Raw genomic sequence first — 16,723 nt, 5'->3', positions numbered from 1 at the left:
CAATCAGCAAGGGTCGTTTATTGCAGGTTCGAACCTGGACCTCTGCGGCGCTCGTTGCCGATAACACCGAGAGGTCCAGAGCTGGGGTCCGTGCAGGATTGTGATCTCAGCAAGTTAACTATTTATCGTTTTATGGCAGTCAGGGGTGCCTGAGGAATGCTACACATATGGAGGGGAGCGGGTGAAGGGGGGGGTGCAAGGCGCCAGCCTTTGCTTTGTCCTCAGCCAGCCTCCTGCTCCTTCACTAGCCTTGCCTGCCAGGTTGCTGGTGCTTCTTGCTTTCCTTTTCTTTTGCTGTTTTGTTACAGCCTGCTGGCTTAGACCTCACTCTGTTCTTCCCTGGCCCCATTTCCACCTGTGTGTCCCAACTCTTAGTCTTCTATTCAGCTTCACTCCTCCAGAGATGCTGACAACCCCCCTGGAGGCTCAGTTTCCTTGTCAGTAAAATGGGGATAATTAATAATCTCTGCCTGCCTCTTGGAGTGATTATTCAGGATCAGATGAGTTGTATGTTAAAGCAGTTGGTTAACTGCAAAATGCTATATAAATGTCAGGTGTTGTAAATCATGAGCTGGTTAGCTAAAGGAGTTTCCATGCATATTTTAGTTACCTTCTGAAAGAGTCTTTGTCAAGTAGCAAATGTAAATGCTGCTGTTTTTTTCCTGCTTGGCTTATGGTAGCTCCTTTGCAACTTTATGATGTAGGCTAAATCTTTAAGTACTCCTTTGGCTCATATCTCTTCCCCTGAACACCCATGCAAGATCATAATCCATAAAACACAGAGGCAATAACTCCTTTTAATTGCCAGGAGTTCATCATTTGCTAAGTTCTAAATGCAGTCACTTAGACACTTGCCTTGAAAAGCCCATCTCTATTTCTTCCACAGAGCCGAGACTGTGTGAAGCTGGGCCCTCCTGCTGAGGGAGAAGTTGTCCAAGTCAAGTGGCCTGATGGCAAACTCTATGGGGCAAAATATCTGGGATCAAATGTTGCCCACATGTACCAGGTGAGCGCTGTCCCGTGTGAGATGTTTGCTGAGATGAATAGGAAAAGCCAGAGGGCAAATGGATATCCACTGTGCTGCTGATCAATAAGCCACATGAATTTGGAGCACCTCTTATTTTATAAAGGAGGCAAAGATTTGGTGTCTAATGACCCAGACACTGGAGTTTTATTATCAAGTTCAACACTGGAAAACTAACAGCATTGATGGATGGTTTAATTGTAAAGAATATAGTTAGGCCACAAAGATAAGCAACTAGATGGTAGGCTGCTTTCTTGTGTGTACATCATTTAGAGAGAGACTAATTGGCTGCTTCATCTCACCGTAAGCCAAGACAATGATGGCTCTTCATCAGCCCGCATCCCCTGAATGGGTGGCTTTTGCCTGAAAGACATACCCCCATTGGGTGTCTCCTCAAACCTAAATCAATTATGTATTGACACAGTTGTGGCCACCTAAGCTTAAACGAGTGCTTAGTTCATGATAAGTCCAGCAATCAGTTGGATATTTTTTCACTAGGGAACTCTACATATTACTAAAGAGTATATATACAATCAAATAATGAAAATATTTTATCCCTATCAGAAATGAAAATGAGTTAAACTCTAACAAGGAAAACAACACAGATGGCACATGTATGTTTATATTCCTTTAGGCTTTAAAAAGGAACACATTTATTAGAATCATAGAATCATATTAGAATCATGTATCATAGTGCTTCAGTAACACCATGGCAGAGATCACTGTTCTCAAGCTAAACAGTGGAGTAAAAACAGGAAGATTGAAGTAAAAGAAGAAAAAACTAAGAAGGTTCAGGCCTGTTAAGTTAAAAACAGCTTGAGAATAAGACCGCCAGTTTCAGCAGGGAAATTGTTCAAAGACTGGTAAGGGACAGGGGCTTTAGTGGGAGAGCACATTATAAGACATTGTACCAAGAACTACAGCATGGTGTAATTAAAGGGGTTCAAAGAGGTTTAGGAAACTTGGATTTTTAAGGTCTAGAAAAGTCCGAGGTGAGTAGGGAGGGGAGAACATTTATACGCATATGTGCATGTGTGTGTAAAGGCTATTTTCCCCTTTGTCATAATGTTAAGTTGCTGGAGCTTCTATGTGTCAGAATGCCCAGAATTAGGCAAAAATCATAAGACAGACTGATCATACTGGAGACTCCCAGAAAAAAAGCATTACTACATCATTCAAAAGGAAATAATTATATTTAATTAAATAGTAAATGCAAAAGTGAAGCATCTTATACATGTAGCAAAGCTATTAGCTACATGAAAAGTATCATAATGAGGACATGCTGAAATTCAGGCTAATTAGTAATCGGTGTGTTAATGTCAGTTGAATTTATGATGGACTGTCAACATAGAACTATAAACATATTTATAGACTCAATGAAAAAGTTAAGGCTAATATTAAAGTTGTCTCTCAAGTGCAAGTAGTTTAAAGTTCCTCATTAAACCAAGGGCTCTTTTAAGATTATTTTGTGTTTTGAGTCTAATTATTCCATCTCATTATTGAATAAGGAAAGACGTTTATAAAAATAGATGTAACCAAAAAAATTCCTATTACACAGTGCTAAATATCCTAAGTGTATGAATTTTTTTGACCCTCCCAGTAGCCCTGTAAGATAAATGTTTTTGACTCCATTTTACAAATGAGGATAAAAAGGTTACATGAATTTAATAATTTGTTGAAGAGCACACAGCTGGTGAAGGGAAGGGCCAGAATTTACTCTCTGCTCTGCCCCAGCTAGAGTGAACAACCATCCCAGCTTGCTAGGGACTGTCTTTGATTTTAGTGCTAAAAGTCCTGCATCCTAGCAGACCTGTTGGTCCTGGAATGATTGGTCATCTTACCATACTCCTTTTTAGTTTTATAATTGCCTTTCTCTCTCTCTAGAATTTTCAAATTATGTAAAACAGAAAAAAGTTAGGCACAAGTAGTTCTAGCTATGCTATCAAACTGTACAAATGAGATGACACCTTGGCCTAATTAAATATTAAAGAAACCATTCTACTAGAACAAGGCCAGGAAGAGAAGCCTCCTCATCTCAGCCTTCTGGGGAGGTAACAAGGGAGCTCTCCTGTGACTGAGACCTAATTCCACCCTATTGTTTCAGCTTAGTCAAATGTAAATAGTACATGGATAAGAAACTTAATTATATATATTATTCTTATTGTATTTTTTTTTAACTCCAGCAGATTTTTTTTTTTTTTTTATTAACGTAGTATAGCTGCATGGTTTCACTTACCTTTTAACCAGAAGTACAAGCCCATTTTTATAGCTTACATGCAAAGAATTCAGACGGACAACTTGGGGACTTCAAAAATATAATAAATTGTTCAGGATTAGAACATAATAGATTTTCTGCCCTGATTGCATCCCTTTTGTTGTTTCCTCCTGGTAGAGGTTATGTGTTAAACCTAAACCAAGAACAGTTACCTGAATCAGGCATTTGATGAATTTCCCCCCAAATATTCTAGGTTTCTGTTAGCCAGTGTTGTTTACTTTTTCTGACAAAATCTCCTAAAATGTTGAAAAAAAATGGTTATGAAATTATTTGCTGCCATTTGATTAGCTTGAAGAAAAAGTTTGAATTTTCATTTCAGATGAAAGTTTTCACACATTGCTGTGGTTTACATGTTATAAGCTTCAGAACCTGGGATTTTCCTGGCTGAATAGTTTAATTTGACAAAAGTGAGTTTTGAAAGTCAAAGTTATCTAAGAACTTGAGAAATTACTTTATTTGGGAAGATCATTACACAAGAGTAAATATATCATCCTTTCTTCCTCATGTGGTATCAGAGCCTCTTAAAGAAATAAACCATACACACAGGCCCAGCCAGTCTTAATCCTAAATTGGGCACAATCTCATGTTCTGAGAAATCATTTGAGCAGCAGCTATGTATTTCTTTGTTTTTGCTTTGGGGTGAAGATAAAGTTTTCATATCACATACTCCAAGACACTTATTTTCAAGAATTTTGACCTGTTTGAAAACATATATTGTTCTTAGTTTGATAAGGCAAAGAGCTTTCATTCCTTCCTTAGCTGTTGGCTGGTTCTCTTGTTTGTTCTGCTTGAGTCCTTTTTTCCCTTTTTTTATGGAGTTAATTGGAACCTTGGGAAAAAATGGTGAGCACTTTTATGTATGAATGTGTGTGTGTGTGTGTGTGTGTACATATATATCAAGATATCTTATTTCCCACTAGGTTGAATTTGAAGATGGATCCCAGATAGCAATGAAGAGAGAGGATATCTATACTTTAGACGAAGAATTACCCAAGAGAGTGAAAGCTCGTTTTGTAAGTGCTGGCAAATACCCCTCAGGGATCTGCCTTGTGAATCTTAAATCCTATCCCTCTGTTTCCCAAGCCCAGCAGGAAACATACTTAGGCCTTTGGATTGATTTTCAAGAAGGCCAGTGCAACTTTTCCCTTACTTAGGCAAACCTCAAATTGGCCCCAAACAGGAAACCAGTGCAGGTTCCTTGTTTTCCTTTCTAATGAGGTCAAATGATCTAATACTTATTGGCATACCAGAATAGTTGTTGAATACGTACTCTGTGCAAGGCACTAGGAACATACAAAGGTACCATCCAGGCATTTATAATCTTGTCAGCAAAGGCAACATTACAGGAAGTTTTCAGTAGTAGATTAAAGGGGACACAGTATAAATGAATATTTGGTTTTCTATAGCCTTATCATATATTGATTAACATCTCTCCAGAAACTCATTAATGTTTGTGTCAGTTCATAATTAAACCAGGCTCTCACTATTTAACTAAAGGAATAAAAAAAGCCCCAAAACTAGGTGTGGGAATATTAAAGCTGTTTAAAAAAGAAAAAAAAAAAAGAATGTTTTTAGTTTCAGGCTTTATACATGCCATTAAAAGACAAATAAACATGGACAAATACTCAAAACTGAAGTTGTTAAAAAATATAATTCACAATAACTTAGTTTTCATTATTGTATCATAAAATATTTAGTGGACCCTGAAATGAAGTCAATTTTACTCATTAGAATTGCATCTACTACATCTGCAAAATGATAAATCCCGAAAAGGGAAATATGAATGAATGGGATTTTTCTGACTAAAATGAAAAAAAAATTTTTTTTTCAGAATAAACGGCATACTTAGTTTTCAGTGAATGCTTATGATAATACTTTTTCTGCAGTTATAGAGTTACCTTAATTTGGAAAATCCTTGCATTCCTTAATTCTTCAGTTGTATATTTAGCTCCATTTCCTATCAGGTAGGGTCCTGGGGACAGGGTAACTGCACCAAGTATCAACTAACTTCCTGAGCCGCATCCTTGAGAGGAAGGTCTTTCAAAGTGAAGTAGTGAAGAGCAGAGGGACAGTAACAGCATTGCTGCCCACCCAGTGAGAAATGTGACATGTAGGGGAACCACACACCTGAAAATAGATTAGCCACCAGGTAATCTGCAGGGAAAGACAAAAATCAAATATTCCTATTGTAAAGACATTGGCTAATTTCTAACAAAGATCTAAAAATTCTGTCCATGCCCTGTATCTTAAAAATCTCTTAGGAACAACTTTCTTCTTCAAGATGCTAAAGATGGCAACACTCATGCTGTGCCTCTATCTTCCCTAAATTCTCCCTCCTCTTCCTGCCCTTCATTGTTCCCTCTCCTTCATTCATTCATTCATTCATTCATTCACCTAGAGACTGAAGGATGGGCAATGGAGTAGGTAGGCCTAAGTCTCTCAGGTCTTTGATTTTCTAATGCGTGTTTGATTAAGCATTGGCTGGGTCTTATAGATTTCAAATACTATTTCTTAATCATATTAAAAGAACACTTTTTACTTTCTGCTCAGATCACAATCTCTTTGTTCCATAATAGATTTGTCTCCAATATTGGGTTGCCTTCTTGCACAGCTTTGTTTGAACCTGAGTGTCCTAAGATCCATTTCTCTGAACAGTCACACCAACATCTAACTTTTTTTTTTAATTCTCAGAGGAAAAAAATTTTTTTTTAATATTTCACTTTTATTCAACAGAGAAAGAGATCACAAGTAGGCAGAGAGGCAGGCGGAGAGAGAGGTGGAAGCAGACTCCCTGCTGAGCAGAGAGCCCGATGCAGGGCTCGATCCCAGGACCCTGGGATCGTGACCTGAGCCGAAGGCAGAGGCTTAACCTGATGAGCCACCCAGGTGCCCCAGATGTCTGTCAAATTAAAAAAAAAAAATCTTTAAAAAAAAAAAAAAGTCTGTAAAAAATATGTAAATCACATATATTATCTGAGTGTAACAAACAATTGAACCTAGTAGAAAATATCTTCAGGAACAAAGGCTCACAGTCACTAAATCTAGCTTGCCTCCTCTGTTTTTATTGAATCAAAGACTTATGTGCTCCTATTACAGCAGTCCAGCCTTTCCTTCAGGTCGTATATAACCCTCTGGCCCTTGGTTGGTCTATGACTGGTGAAACAAATCTAATTAGAAATCTCATTGATGGAAGATATTTTATGATTAGAGAAATCTCTTTTGTTTTTTTTAAAGAAGGGTAGGTTAGCAGCCTCACTGCTAAACAAGAGGCCTCATATTTTAATGACTGCTGCTCACCCAGACACATGCTGACTTGGGAAGAAATTTTTCAAAAGAGTCAGCAGTCCACCTCGGTGATTTTGCGGGGGTTCTTTCCCACTAACTTCAGAAACGGCCCCATTACCTTTTATTGTCTCACAGAATAACCATGGCAACAGTGCATAATTAAGTAGAGCTGCTGGTAAATCGGTTTTATTATTATATTTGAGAAGCTGCCTTTTGCTGTTCTCACACAGCGGCAACACTTTCATAGATGTTTTATTTTCTCCTTTGGTAACTTTTAACACTTATAAAAGGGAAAGATTACTCAGAGGAAGTACTTTGCCAAGAATGAATGAAACAAAAATGTTTTCTCCTAATGGCAGGGGGTGCCCAGCAAACCCATAATCTTTTAGTTATTTTCTTCCCAAGTGAAGCAAGGTAGTGTCTGGGGGTCCATGCAGGTAGCCAGTGACCCTGGATAACCATCTCATGAGCTAGCAGGGAGCATGCCTGCTGTGCACTTGGGTCCATTTTTTAGTTTTTAGGCTTCTTTGTAACTTCTCCATTGTTTATCTCTTCTTCATGATTGACCATGTGTTTCAAGTTCTCAAAGCTGAACTCTGCCCCTGTCACCAACCAGAGGAGGTGGCCTCAGTGACAGTGAGATGCACTGTGCCTTGGCATCATCTGGAGTGATCCACTTCAGTGAAAACCAGTTGGAAATGCATTTTAGGAGACAAAATAGTAGAGAATTAGGAAGCAAAAACTGTGTCTTAATGCTTTACCTGAGCATAACAGAAGAAACCCACATTCCTTCACCTGGCTAACACTTAATTGAGCAGTGACTGAGGGCCAGGCGTGTTGCTTGGTGTGGAGGACATGTAAAGATCAGTACTCACTCTGTAACATCCTCACCCTCAAGGGATTCAGGAATCCCCAGTGGAGAGAAAGTTAACTGCCCCTCATTTTTGCCACTGATCTCATTCTGCATTGATACATAAAGTCTTATAGGAACCAAAAGAAGGATCCTCAAGTTTTCCTGTGTCAGAGAAAACAGGATAGTGTCCATGCAAAGGAAAAAGTACATCTAATGACAGAAAGGCATGAGCCAGTAAGGTGTGGCCAGGAACTGCAAATAATTCTATCTGACCAGCATATGGGGTAGGATTTTGCCAAGTTATATAGGTCTAGAGAGCTTGGATACCATCTTAAAAAGCAGCAAAGCTTTTGAAAGATGATAAGCAGGGATACATATAATCAGAGAGTTTGTAGAGCACTTTCTTCTAGTGGTTCTGTAGCAAATAGCCTGAGGGTGTAGCATTTGCTGCAGCGGTTTAGGGGAGGAGATGTGAGGCCTGTATCATGGGGCCAGCAGGAACAAAGAAGAAATGATGGACAGCTATCAGGAACATGGAGGAGGGGACCTGGACATGGTGGGGATGGGGGACATTTACAGTGACTCTTAGGTTTCTGATCAGTGTAGCTATGTCTCTGTGGGTAGGATAGTTATGCCATTTATGGGGTATCGGAAGGATAGTAACGGGGAGGGAGGACTTTGATTTCAATTTAGGGCAGGTTGATTTGAATTGCCTCTGGGATCAGTTGAGATGCTGCTGGGCAGTTGGACATGCAGGCTTGTGCACAGAAGGAGGTCTGAAGTGGAGTGAGAGATATGAACATCATTGGAGAAGAAGCAGAAGTGTGGATATGAGGGCTCAGGAGCATATGTGGAGAGGAGAAATGCAAAACATCAGGAGAATCAGAGTTGAACAGATAGTTAAGAAAGGAGAACCCCTGACACATAACAGGAACAGCCAGAAGAAGAGAAGCAGGAGGAAGGGCTTATAAAGTGTCAGAGAAGAGAGCAATTCCAGCAATACTTAGGTGACAGAATAGAAAGGTATCATAGGAACTGGGCTGGAGCAAGGACAGTTTCAGGGAAGTTGTATGGGCAGAGGCCCAGAGGTAAATAGGAGTAGGGTGAGTTAAAGATGACTGTTGACCAAGTTGTCAAAATCCTGGTTGGGCAAGAAGAGCCAGAGGGGAGATGCCAAGTGAGGGAGGTTTATATGAGAAGACTTTAATTCTGCTTCTGCTGGGGGAAGGCCCCTGGGGGTGGGAGATCCTGAAGAAAGCTGGGGCTACGTGGAAGCAGGAGCCTGGATGGAGCAAATCCTGGGCTAATGTCCTGGCCTCTACATGCCACTCCAAGCTGGCTAGATCAGATCTTTGTCCATTCTTGTCATGATCAAATGCCATGCTTTCTGCAGTGTGACACTGGCTCTTTCTAGTCCACAGCCTCTGATATGCGATTTGAAGACACATTTTATGGAGCAGATATAATCCAAGGGGAGAAAAAGAGACAAAGGGTGCTGAGTTCCAGGTTTAAGAATGAATATGTGGATGATCCTGTGTATCGCACTTTTTTGAAGAGCTCTTTTCAGAAAAAATGTCAGAAGAGACAGTAACCTGCATACGCTGCTGCAGGCAACAGAGCAACGTGGACCAGAAAAGGAAAGATGAAGGGACAACCTTGGGGCTGTGTGATATGTCTCACTGGGGTAGGTGACGGGGTGTGTCTCTGACAGTGGAAAATTAGGCTTTCCAGAGTTTGGTCACCGAGACCACAGATTATAAGTGTTATTAATTGGACAATCCGAAGTCCTCCCCTAGTCTTGCTTTCACTTCTGAGCAGTTATCTTCGATGATCCCAAAGAATTTTTCTAAGTGAAAGGAAATAATAGTGAATCATCCACCAAAAAAATGCCACTGAGGAAGGAGGTGGGTCCTCAATTGTGGCCTAATTGTGCCCTTAGTCAGGAAACACATGGAGACTTCTCTCCCCAACCCCAGCAAGTGGGAGCCCTGATACCCAGGTAAGAGGGTAATAATTTATATATTTTCCATAGTCAGGGAAGGACTCTCACTTATTTGTTTTAAATGGTGGTTTTTATAAAACATTTTTAAAATACAAATGGCCTCTATGGTAATGAGATTTACCCGTGTGCTATCTGTAATTTCCCTTGTACAGAACTTTTACATTTTTTTATATCCCTATTACTTTTGATTGTGTCTGATGAGAACTGAGTTGTTGGCCTTTGTGAAATTTTTGGCTCTTGAGAAAGAATTCTTATGAATTGTATGGGAATTTTATATATCTAAAGAGGGAGATCTGGGGCTGTTATTTTTAAACACTTTTTTCCCATAATATTCTGAGTAGATATTTATAAAATATATTTCTTTCATTATGTGTTTGTAAAATTAGAGTTTAAATAAATATGCTTTGATGCATAGTTTTCAACTAATATGATTTTTCCTTTTTAAAACAGCCTGAAAATGTACTAGTGTTTAAAAATAAAGATTTCCATTTTCTCCAATTCTGTCTCCTGACTTGCTTTTTGGTTTATGTTTAAATCAACAGAAAAACAGGTTTTCTTTAGGAGCTGGCTAAAAAGTTTGTCAGGCCCTTCTTCGTTCACAGACTTTTTATATAACTGGACATATTGCCAGACCTTTCAGACCTGTCACTGGGCATAAAGGCTCCTCTGCCTGCCCACAGTGTCAGATCAAGTGTTTCTTTCAGCTTATTCTAGGCCTTGAAGAACTCTGAGCACCTAGAGTCTAGAGCTTTTCTCATCCCAGGTTCCTTGTCCCCAGTGACCTTTAGAAAAGGCTGTATGGACCCTCTCACTTTATAGATGAACGGTGGAGGACAGGCAGGAAAAGATTGCTGAGGGTCACAGAGTCCTTAATGACTGCTTCAGTTAACTTGAATCACCATCACGCTGCCTTCCAAACAACTGCAAAATCTCAGTGGCCAGCCTTTGGAAGACCAGGTTGGCTGGTCTAAACTGGGCTTGGCTTGGCTTGGCTTGGCTTGGCAGCTGTGCTGACCTTGGCTTAGGCTAACTCACAGGTCTGCTCCACATGTCTCCCATCATCCCACTGGGCCCAGTGAGCTAGCTCAGCTATGTTCTTCTCATGTCAGTGGCAGAGGCTGAAGAGCAAGTGAGCCCAGCTGAGTAGGCACATTTCAGTTTGCTCTGTGGTGCTGGTTAACATCCTATCGGCCAGAGTCCAGAGCCAAGGATTCAAGGGCATTTCAGAGTTTCATGGCAAAGAGTGAGGATGTAAAGAACTGAAACTGTAATAACAGAACCATAGTTAATTATCAGTTCTCCAGGGGCGCCTGGGTGGCTCTGTGGGTTAAAGCCTCTGCTATCAGGTCATGATCCCAGGGTCCTGGGATCGAGCCCCACGTCGGGCTCAGCAGGGAGCCTGCTTCCCTCCTTCTCTCCTCTCCTTCTCTTCCCTCCTTCTCTCTCTGCCTGCCTCTCTGCCTACTTGTGATCTCTGTCTGTCAAATAAATAAATAAAATCTTTAAAAAAATCATTTCTCCAGACCACCTGCTGACTGAGTGCTCATTTTCCAGAGTGCCTCATGCCTGAACTCCGAGCTGGGGAAGAGCCCACCAGTCGTACTTTTATAGGATTGAGCACTCCACATTCCATATCAATATCATCATATATATTATCAAATAATCAAGCTTGTGTTTCTACCTCCAGGTTTTGAATGGAACTGACCTGTCTTCTCCACAATATGCCAGGGGAGTAAGCCTGTGTAAGGCATTAAGAAGAATTAATCTAAATAGGATCATTCGTTCTATACAAGTTTGCCTGTCAGCAAGATTTCTGATTGGCTGCCACAGGGAGGAAATGTGCAGAGTCCTATGTGATCTCAAATACAGCTGTTTTTTTTTATAGGCTCACTTAACTAATGTTCCTATAACTATACAGCTGTATATGGCTGCCTCAACAAAACAGTACTCGCCCCAGATGCACTCTATCTCTTGAGAAAGACACCTTTGTTTCACTGCATTCTGCATAGTCATTATTAGCTCTATGACCAGACAGACTGTTAAAGCTTTTTAACTTACTGTGTGACACTTCAATTGTAATTTTAATTTCTTTGCGTTACACTAACTGCATTTTTAGTGTGTATGTGTAACATGAAATCAGTTGAAGGCCAGCTTCTGGTATTAAAAGAATTGCTAGCTGTGACAATTCTAATGTAAATCTAATTGCCAGCCCTTTCTCTGGAGGTTAGAGGATTAATAAAAACTGCCTGGCATATTTCACAACATTTTAGTTCCTTTATGTGTATGTGAAATGAGAACAGTGTGATTCTTGTCAGTTTACTTTTATTATGGTACTTTTGTTTATTTCATCTAGAGAAAAATTGAGAAGCATCCACTAGAATATCACATGGCTTCTTGGAATACATTATAAATTGCTACTGGCTAATAGTATATGAAAACATGTAGACTCAGAATACAAAAAGATGTAGGAGTGAATGGGTCTGCCACTTCTCCCTGTACCCATCCAATGTGAAACAAGGCTGAAGTGCATATGGTATTATAAATGACTGGGAGGTCCTATGAGTAATCATATTGGAGTAATATATGCTGCAGAATAACACTGGGCACTTTTTTTTTTCCTTTAAGTAAAAGGGATCTGAAATGAAACTTCATTTCAGATATTGATCAGCCACATAAACTTGAAGCTAAGTAGAGTTATTCTCATTACATAAAGTAATTGTAATTGGTTGGTTACAAAACTCAATCGTACTATGAACTCTTTCTGAGAATTCAGATTTGCAGTCACTGCAAATGTTACTCATTCTTTCACCCAGTATGTTGTAGAGACATAGAGCACTGACTGGTCGGGAGAAGGATTCCTGGCTTCTGAGGAAGCCTGAACTCTCCAGCAAGTAGGCTGACAACTCAGAAACTTCCCGCTCTGTCCTCAGTAGGTGTAGGACCCTTGAAGAAATTGAACTTCATCAAGAGCCACTGTTATTAATGATGTCTTGAGTATCTATTGTGAATCCTGAGCCTGGTAGGCTCCTTAGTGGCATTTGTTTACCTTGTTTAACCTCCCCAAGAAATCAACAAAGTACCATTACCCGCTTTCATGGAGGGAAACTAAGGCTTAGAGAGGTTAAGTAACTTCTGAATCACTTAACCTCTTTGATGCATGAAGAAAAAAATTATTCTAAACCTAACCCAAACAAAAGACACTGGATAGACAAAAGAAGCTTAAAAGACAGATCAGCACTAGGGGTATAAATGAGGAAGGCATCATTTTTATTGGTAGATTTTTTTTTTTTTAAAGAATTTATTTATTTATTTGACAGAGAGAGATCATAAGCAGCCAGAGAGAGAAAGAGAGGAGGAAGCAGGCTCCCTGCTGAGCAGAGAGCCTGATGCGGGACTCGATCCCAGAACCCTGGGATCATGACCTGAGCTGAAGGCAGAGGCTTAACCCACTGAGCCACCCAGGCGCCCAAGGTAGATTTTTTTTTAAAGATTTTATTTATTTATTTATTTGACAGAGAGATCACAAGTAGACAGAGGGGCAGGCAGAGAGAGAGAGAGAGGGAAGCAGGCTTCCTGCTGAGCGGAGAGCCCAACGCGGGACTTGATCCCAGGACCCTGAGATCATGACCTGAGCCAAAGGCAGCAGCTTAACCCACTGAGCCACCCAGGCACCCGTATTGGTAGATGTTTTTTAAAAATACATGGAATCTACCTTCTGGCAAAAGCAAAACTGTGGGGACAGAAAAAGATCAGTGCTTGCCAAGGATTTGGTGGGGGTTGGACAGCAAAGGGGTATGAAGGAAGTTTGGGGGGTGGAAATACTTTTCTTGATTGTGGTGGTGGTAACAGCCTATATGTTTGTCAGAATTCATAGAACTGAACACTAAAATAGGTGGATTTTACTAGATTTACGTATCACCTCAGTAAACCTGACTTAAATAAAATCGAGGTGAAGGGTGGGCAAGGCAGAGAGAGAGAAGATGTCCTGTGAGAAGAGATCAGAAGCCTGGGAAAGCTAAATGGATAGGTAGAAGAAGAGCCTGGGCCTGAATACTGGAAGGGAAAAACCAGGACGCTCTGATGTCTGGGACAGCAAAGGAAGACAGTGCTCCTAATAATGAGAAGTGGTTGACAGAGAAAGTGCTGCAGAGTCCAAGCAAGATCAGGTCCTTGTTTCTGAGCAGGCCAACAGTGACCTTGGGGAGAGCATTTCAAGTGATTTCAGATGAGAAATCTATTAACATTCAAATTGGTGTTCCCTAGGGGCATCTGGTGGCTCAGTCCTAATGCAGACAGTAGGCATCTTCCAGCTCAGGTCCTGGTCCTGGCGTGGGGAGCCTGCTTCTCCCTCTCCCCCTGCTTGTGTTCTATGCAAGCTCGCACTCACTCTCTTTCTTTCTCTGTGTCAAGTAAATAAATAAATAAATAAATAAATATTTTTTAAAAACGTTTTTATTTGACACACAGAGAGAGATCACAAGTAGGCAGAGAGGCAGGCAGAGACAGGGGAAGCAGACTCCCCTGCTAAGCAGAGAGCCTGATGAAAGGCTCAGTCCCAGGACCCTGAGATGATGACCCAAGCCGAAGGCAGAGGCCCAACCCACTGAGCCACCAAGGTGCCCTCATAAAATAAATCTAAAAAAAAAAAAAAAAAATCAGTGTTCCCTATTAGACAGGCATCACTCACTTGCCCACTTCCTTTCCTCCCTCAATCACACCCCGTCCCCTTTTCTCTCCTTTCAAGATTTTCTTTTCTTTAGTTTTCAGGAACTTGACAATAATGTGTCTTGACTTTGATTTCTTTGGGTTTATTTCATTTGGGATTTGTTTAACCTCTTGGCCTTTCACCAAATTTGGGAAATTTTTATCCATTAATTTTATCCATTTAATTTTTATCCATTAATTCCATACTCTTTGAGATCTCCATCTGGGACTTCAGGGACAGAAATGATGGGTCTTTTGTTGTTGTTGTTACATGGGTTTCCGATAATTTTTTTTAAAGAAATGAAAACTTTTTGAGAGAGAGAAAGAGAGCATGAGTGGCAGGAGGGGCCATGGGAGAGGGAGAAGCGGACTCCACACTGAAGCCCACTGTAGGGCTTGATTCTAGGACCGCAGGATCATGGTCTGAGCCATAGGCAAATGCTTAACTGACTCAGCCACCCAGGTACCCCCAATAATGATTTTTCTAAAGTTTATTTTCTCTTTGTTCAGATTGGGTAAGTTCTATTGATCTGTCCTCAAATTTACTGAGTCCATCCTCTGTCATCTCCAAACTCAATAATATTGACCTCACTGAACGAATTTTTAAATTTTGGTTATTGTGTTTTTTACTCTATAATTCCCATTTGGTTCTTCTCTTTGTATCTTCTATTTCTTCACTGAAATTTTCTATTTTTTCATTTGTTCAAGAGCATGATTGATTATACATGAAAGCATTTTTCTGATGCCTACTTTATTTTTTTAATTTTTTTTTTTAACTGATGGCTACTTTAAATCTGTGTCAGATAATTCCAGCATCTGATTCATCTTGGTACTACAGTGTGTTGATTGTCTTTTCTCATTCAAGTAATTTTCCTGGTTCTCGTCATAGCAAATGAATCAGTTATAACCTGGACATTTTGAATATTATGTTAGAAGAGTTTGGATTATATCTATATTCTTTTTGCCATTAGTCATGGCAGTCACCCTGTTTTGGTTTAGTGCTTAGGTCCTGGCCTACTTTTGTGGGCTGTGGTTCCAGTGACAGTTTAGTTTTCAGAGCTCTTCTGATCTGCTTTGTGTGCTATCCAGAGTCCACTCTGCAAACGACGGTACTATTCTCCACTTTAGTTCAGTTCTCAAACTTTTTGGTGAGTTAATGTAAATCAGTTTCATATGTGAGTCAGTCACCAAATTCTTGTGCATATTTATAGAATTCCTTTCTGTAGATCTCTGTTCTCTAAGGTTACCCTTCCGTTCTCTAGTTGAAAAAATGAGGAACACTGCCTCATACTATTCATAAAAAACACTCAGTCTCCACTAATAGCATGCCGACAGGGAGGGAAATGCCACCCAGGACATCCAGGCTTCAGGATGGATGGAAGGTAGAAGTCCAGATTCCTCATTCGGTCTCCATCAGCACAACACTGAGGGTGAGGGGAGAGTATCACCCCAGCTCTCTTGCTGCCATCATGTGAGGGACAGAAATCCAAACTCTCCATTTGGTCTCTTCCTGAGACTATACAGGCAGGGACCATTCATTATGTTTGACTGGGGTACAATATTGTCAAAAAGGATTTTGTCCTGCTATGCTGCTCCTTTTTAGGTCTTTTGACTATAGGGAGCAGGTTTTAAGTGTTTTTGTTTTGGTTTGGTTTTAACCACTATGCCTCTTGGTGGTAGATCCAGTTTTCAGATTTCTCCATCTCCAAATCCAGGATATTTGGGAGATAAGAAGAAAATTCCAGAGAACACATTCTTGTTCAAACACATTGCTATTCAACTACATTCCTAAGTAGTTCTTAAATCTTGAAGCCCCCGGAAGTCTTCTTGCTTCTTTCAGCATTTCATAGTCTTCTTATGGTTGTTCTATTATGTCCATGACTTTTAATTAAGCTTAGCCAGGAAGAGTATGGAGAACTAAATCTTCTCCCCATTGTCCAGAATGAAGAGTCCTCGCTTTTTCTTTAAGATGAGAGAAAATAATTTCTTACTAATGGCGGGGTCTAGAAATTGAAGATCTAAAGAGAACAATTGATGGAAGAATCCTGAAAGAAGGAAAACAGATTGAGAACAGAGGTGAAATGGTTGGAGATTTCATCCACAGAGACTGAATTCTTTATCATAAGAGCAGAAAAGGAAATTATAGAATTGTTTTGGCAAGGAGATTTCTAGTGGGTTCAGTGTGCAGAAAAGGGTATGAGAATTAAAGACGCTGGAGAATAGTTTCTTCCTCCCCATTAGTCTGGGTTGAAAAGGGAAGGTAGTTGATTTCAAAAGGGAATTGACTGGGAGAAAAGAGGGATGTGGGAAACGGATGGCTATAAGACCCCATTCCCCCACTAAAGATGTCCACAGTCTAATCCCCAAAACCTGTGAATATGTTACCTTACATGGTAAAAGGGATTTCATAGTTGCTATTAAATTAAGTATTTTGAGATGGGGAGATTATCCTAAATTACCTGGATGTGCCTGATATAATTAGAAGGGTCCTTATAAGAGGGAGGCAGGAGGTTCAGAGACTGAAAAGCAGATGTGTTAAAGAAAGTGGGTGAAGTGATCTGCTTTGAAGACAGAGACAGA

At 40.2% G+C, this 16,723-nt stretch overlaps 1 protein-coding gene across 12 annotated transcripts in view; it reads left to right on the top strand.

The window, feature by feature from the left end:
- KDM4C (lysine demethylase 4C) overlaps positions 1-16,723 on the top strand; it is a 510,087-nt gene that overhangs the window by 464,328 nt on the left and 29,036 nt on the right. For 8 of the 12 annotated variants that reach the window (XM_004778696.3, XM_045069836.1, XM_045069837.1 and 5 more), the window contains 3 exons: positions 887-1,006; positions 4,220-4,312; positions 8,852-9,937. In XM_004778696.3, the coding sequence (XP_004778753.1) occupies positions 887-1,006; positions 4,220-4,312; positions 8,852-9,028 (390 nt within the window). In that variant the 3' untranslated portion in view covers positions 9,029-9,937. Of the gene's footprint in view, positions 1-886; positions 1,007-4,219; positions 4,313-8,851; positions 9,938-16,723 lie in introns of those variants that run through there. The other 4 variants (XM_045069842.1, XM_045069839.1, XM_045069840.1 and 1 more) reach the window with 1 other exon arrangement.

The sequence above is a fragment of the Mustela putorius genome, unplaced genomic scaffold (assembly GCF_011764305.1).
Source record: "Mustela putorius furo isolate JIRA1106 unplaced genomic scaffold, ASM1176430v1.1 tig00003944_pilon_pilon_pilon, whole genome shotgun sequence".
NCBI lineage: Eukaryota > Metazoa > Chordata > Mammalia > Carnivora > Mustelidae > Mustela > Mustela putorius.
This window is presented reverse-complemented; position numbering and strand designations above follow the sequence as displayed.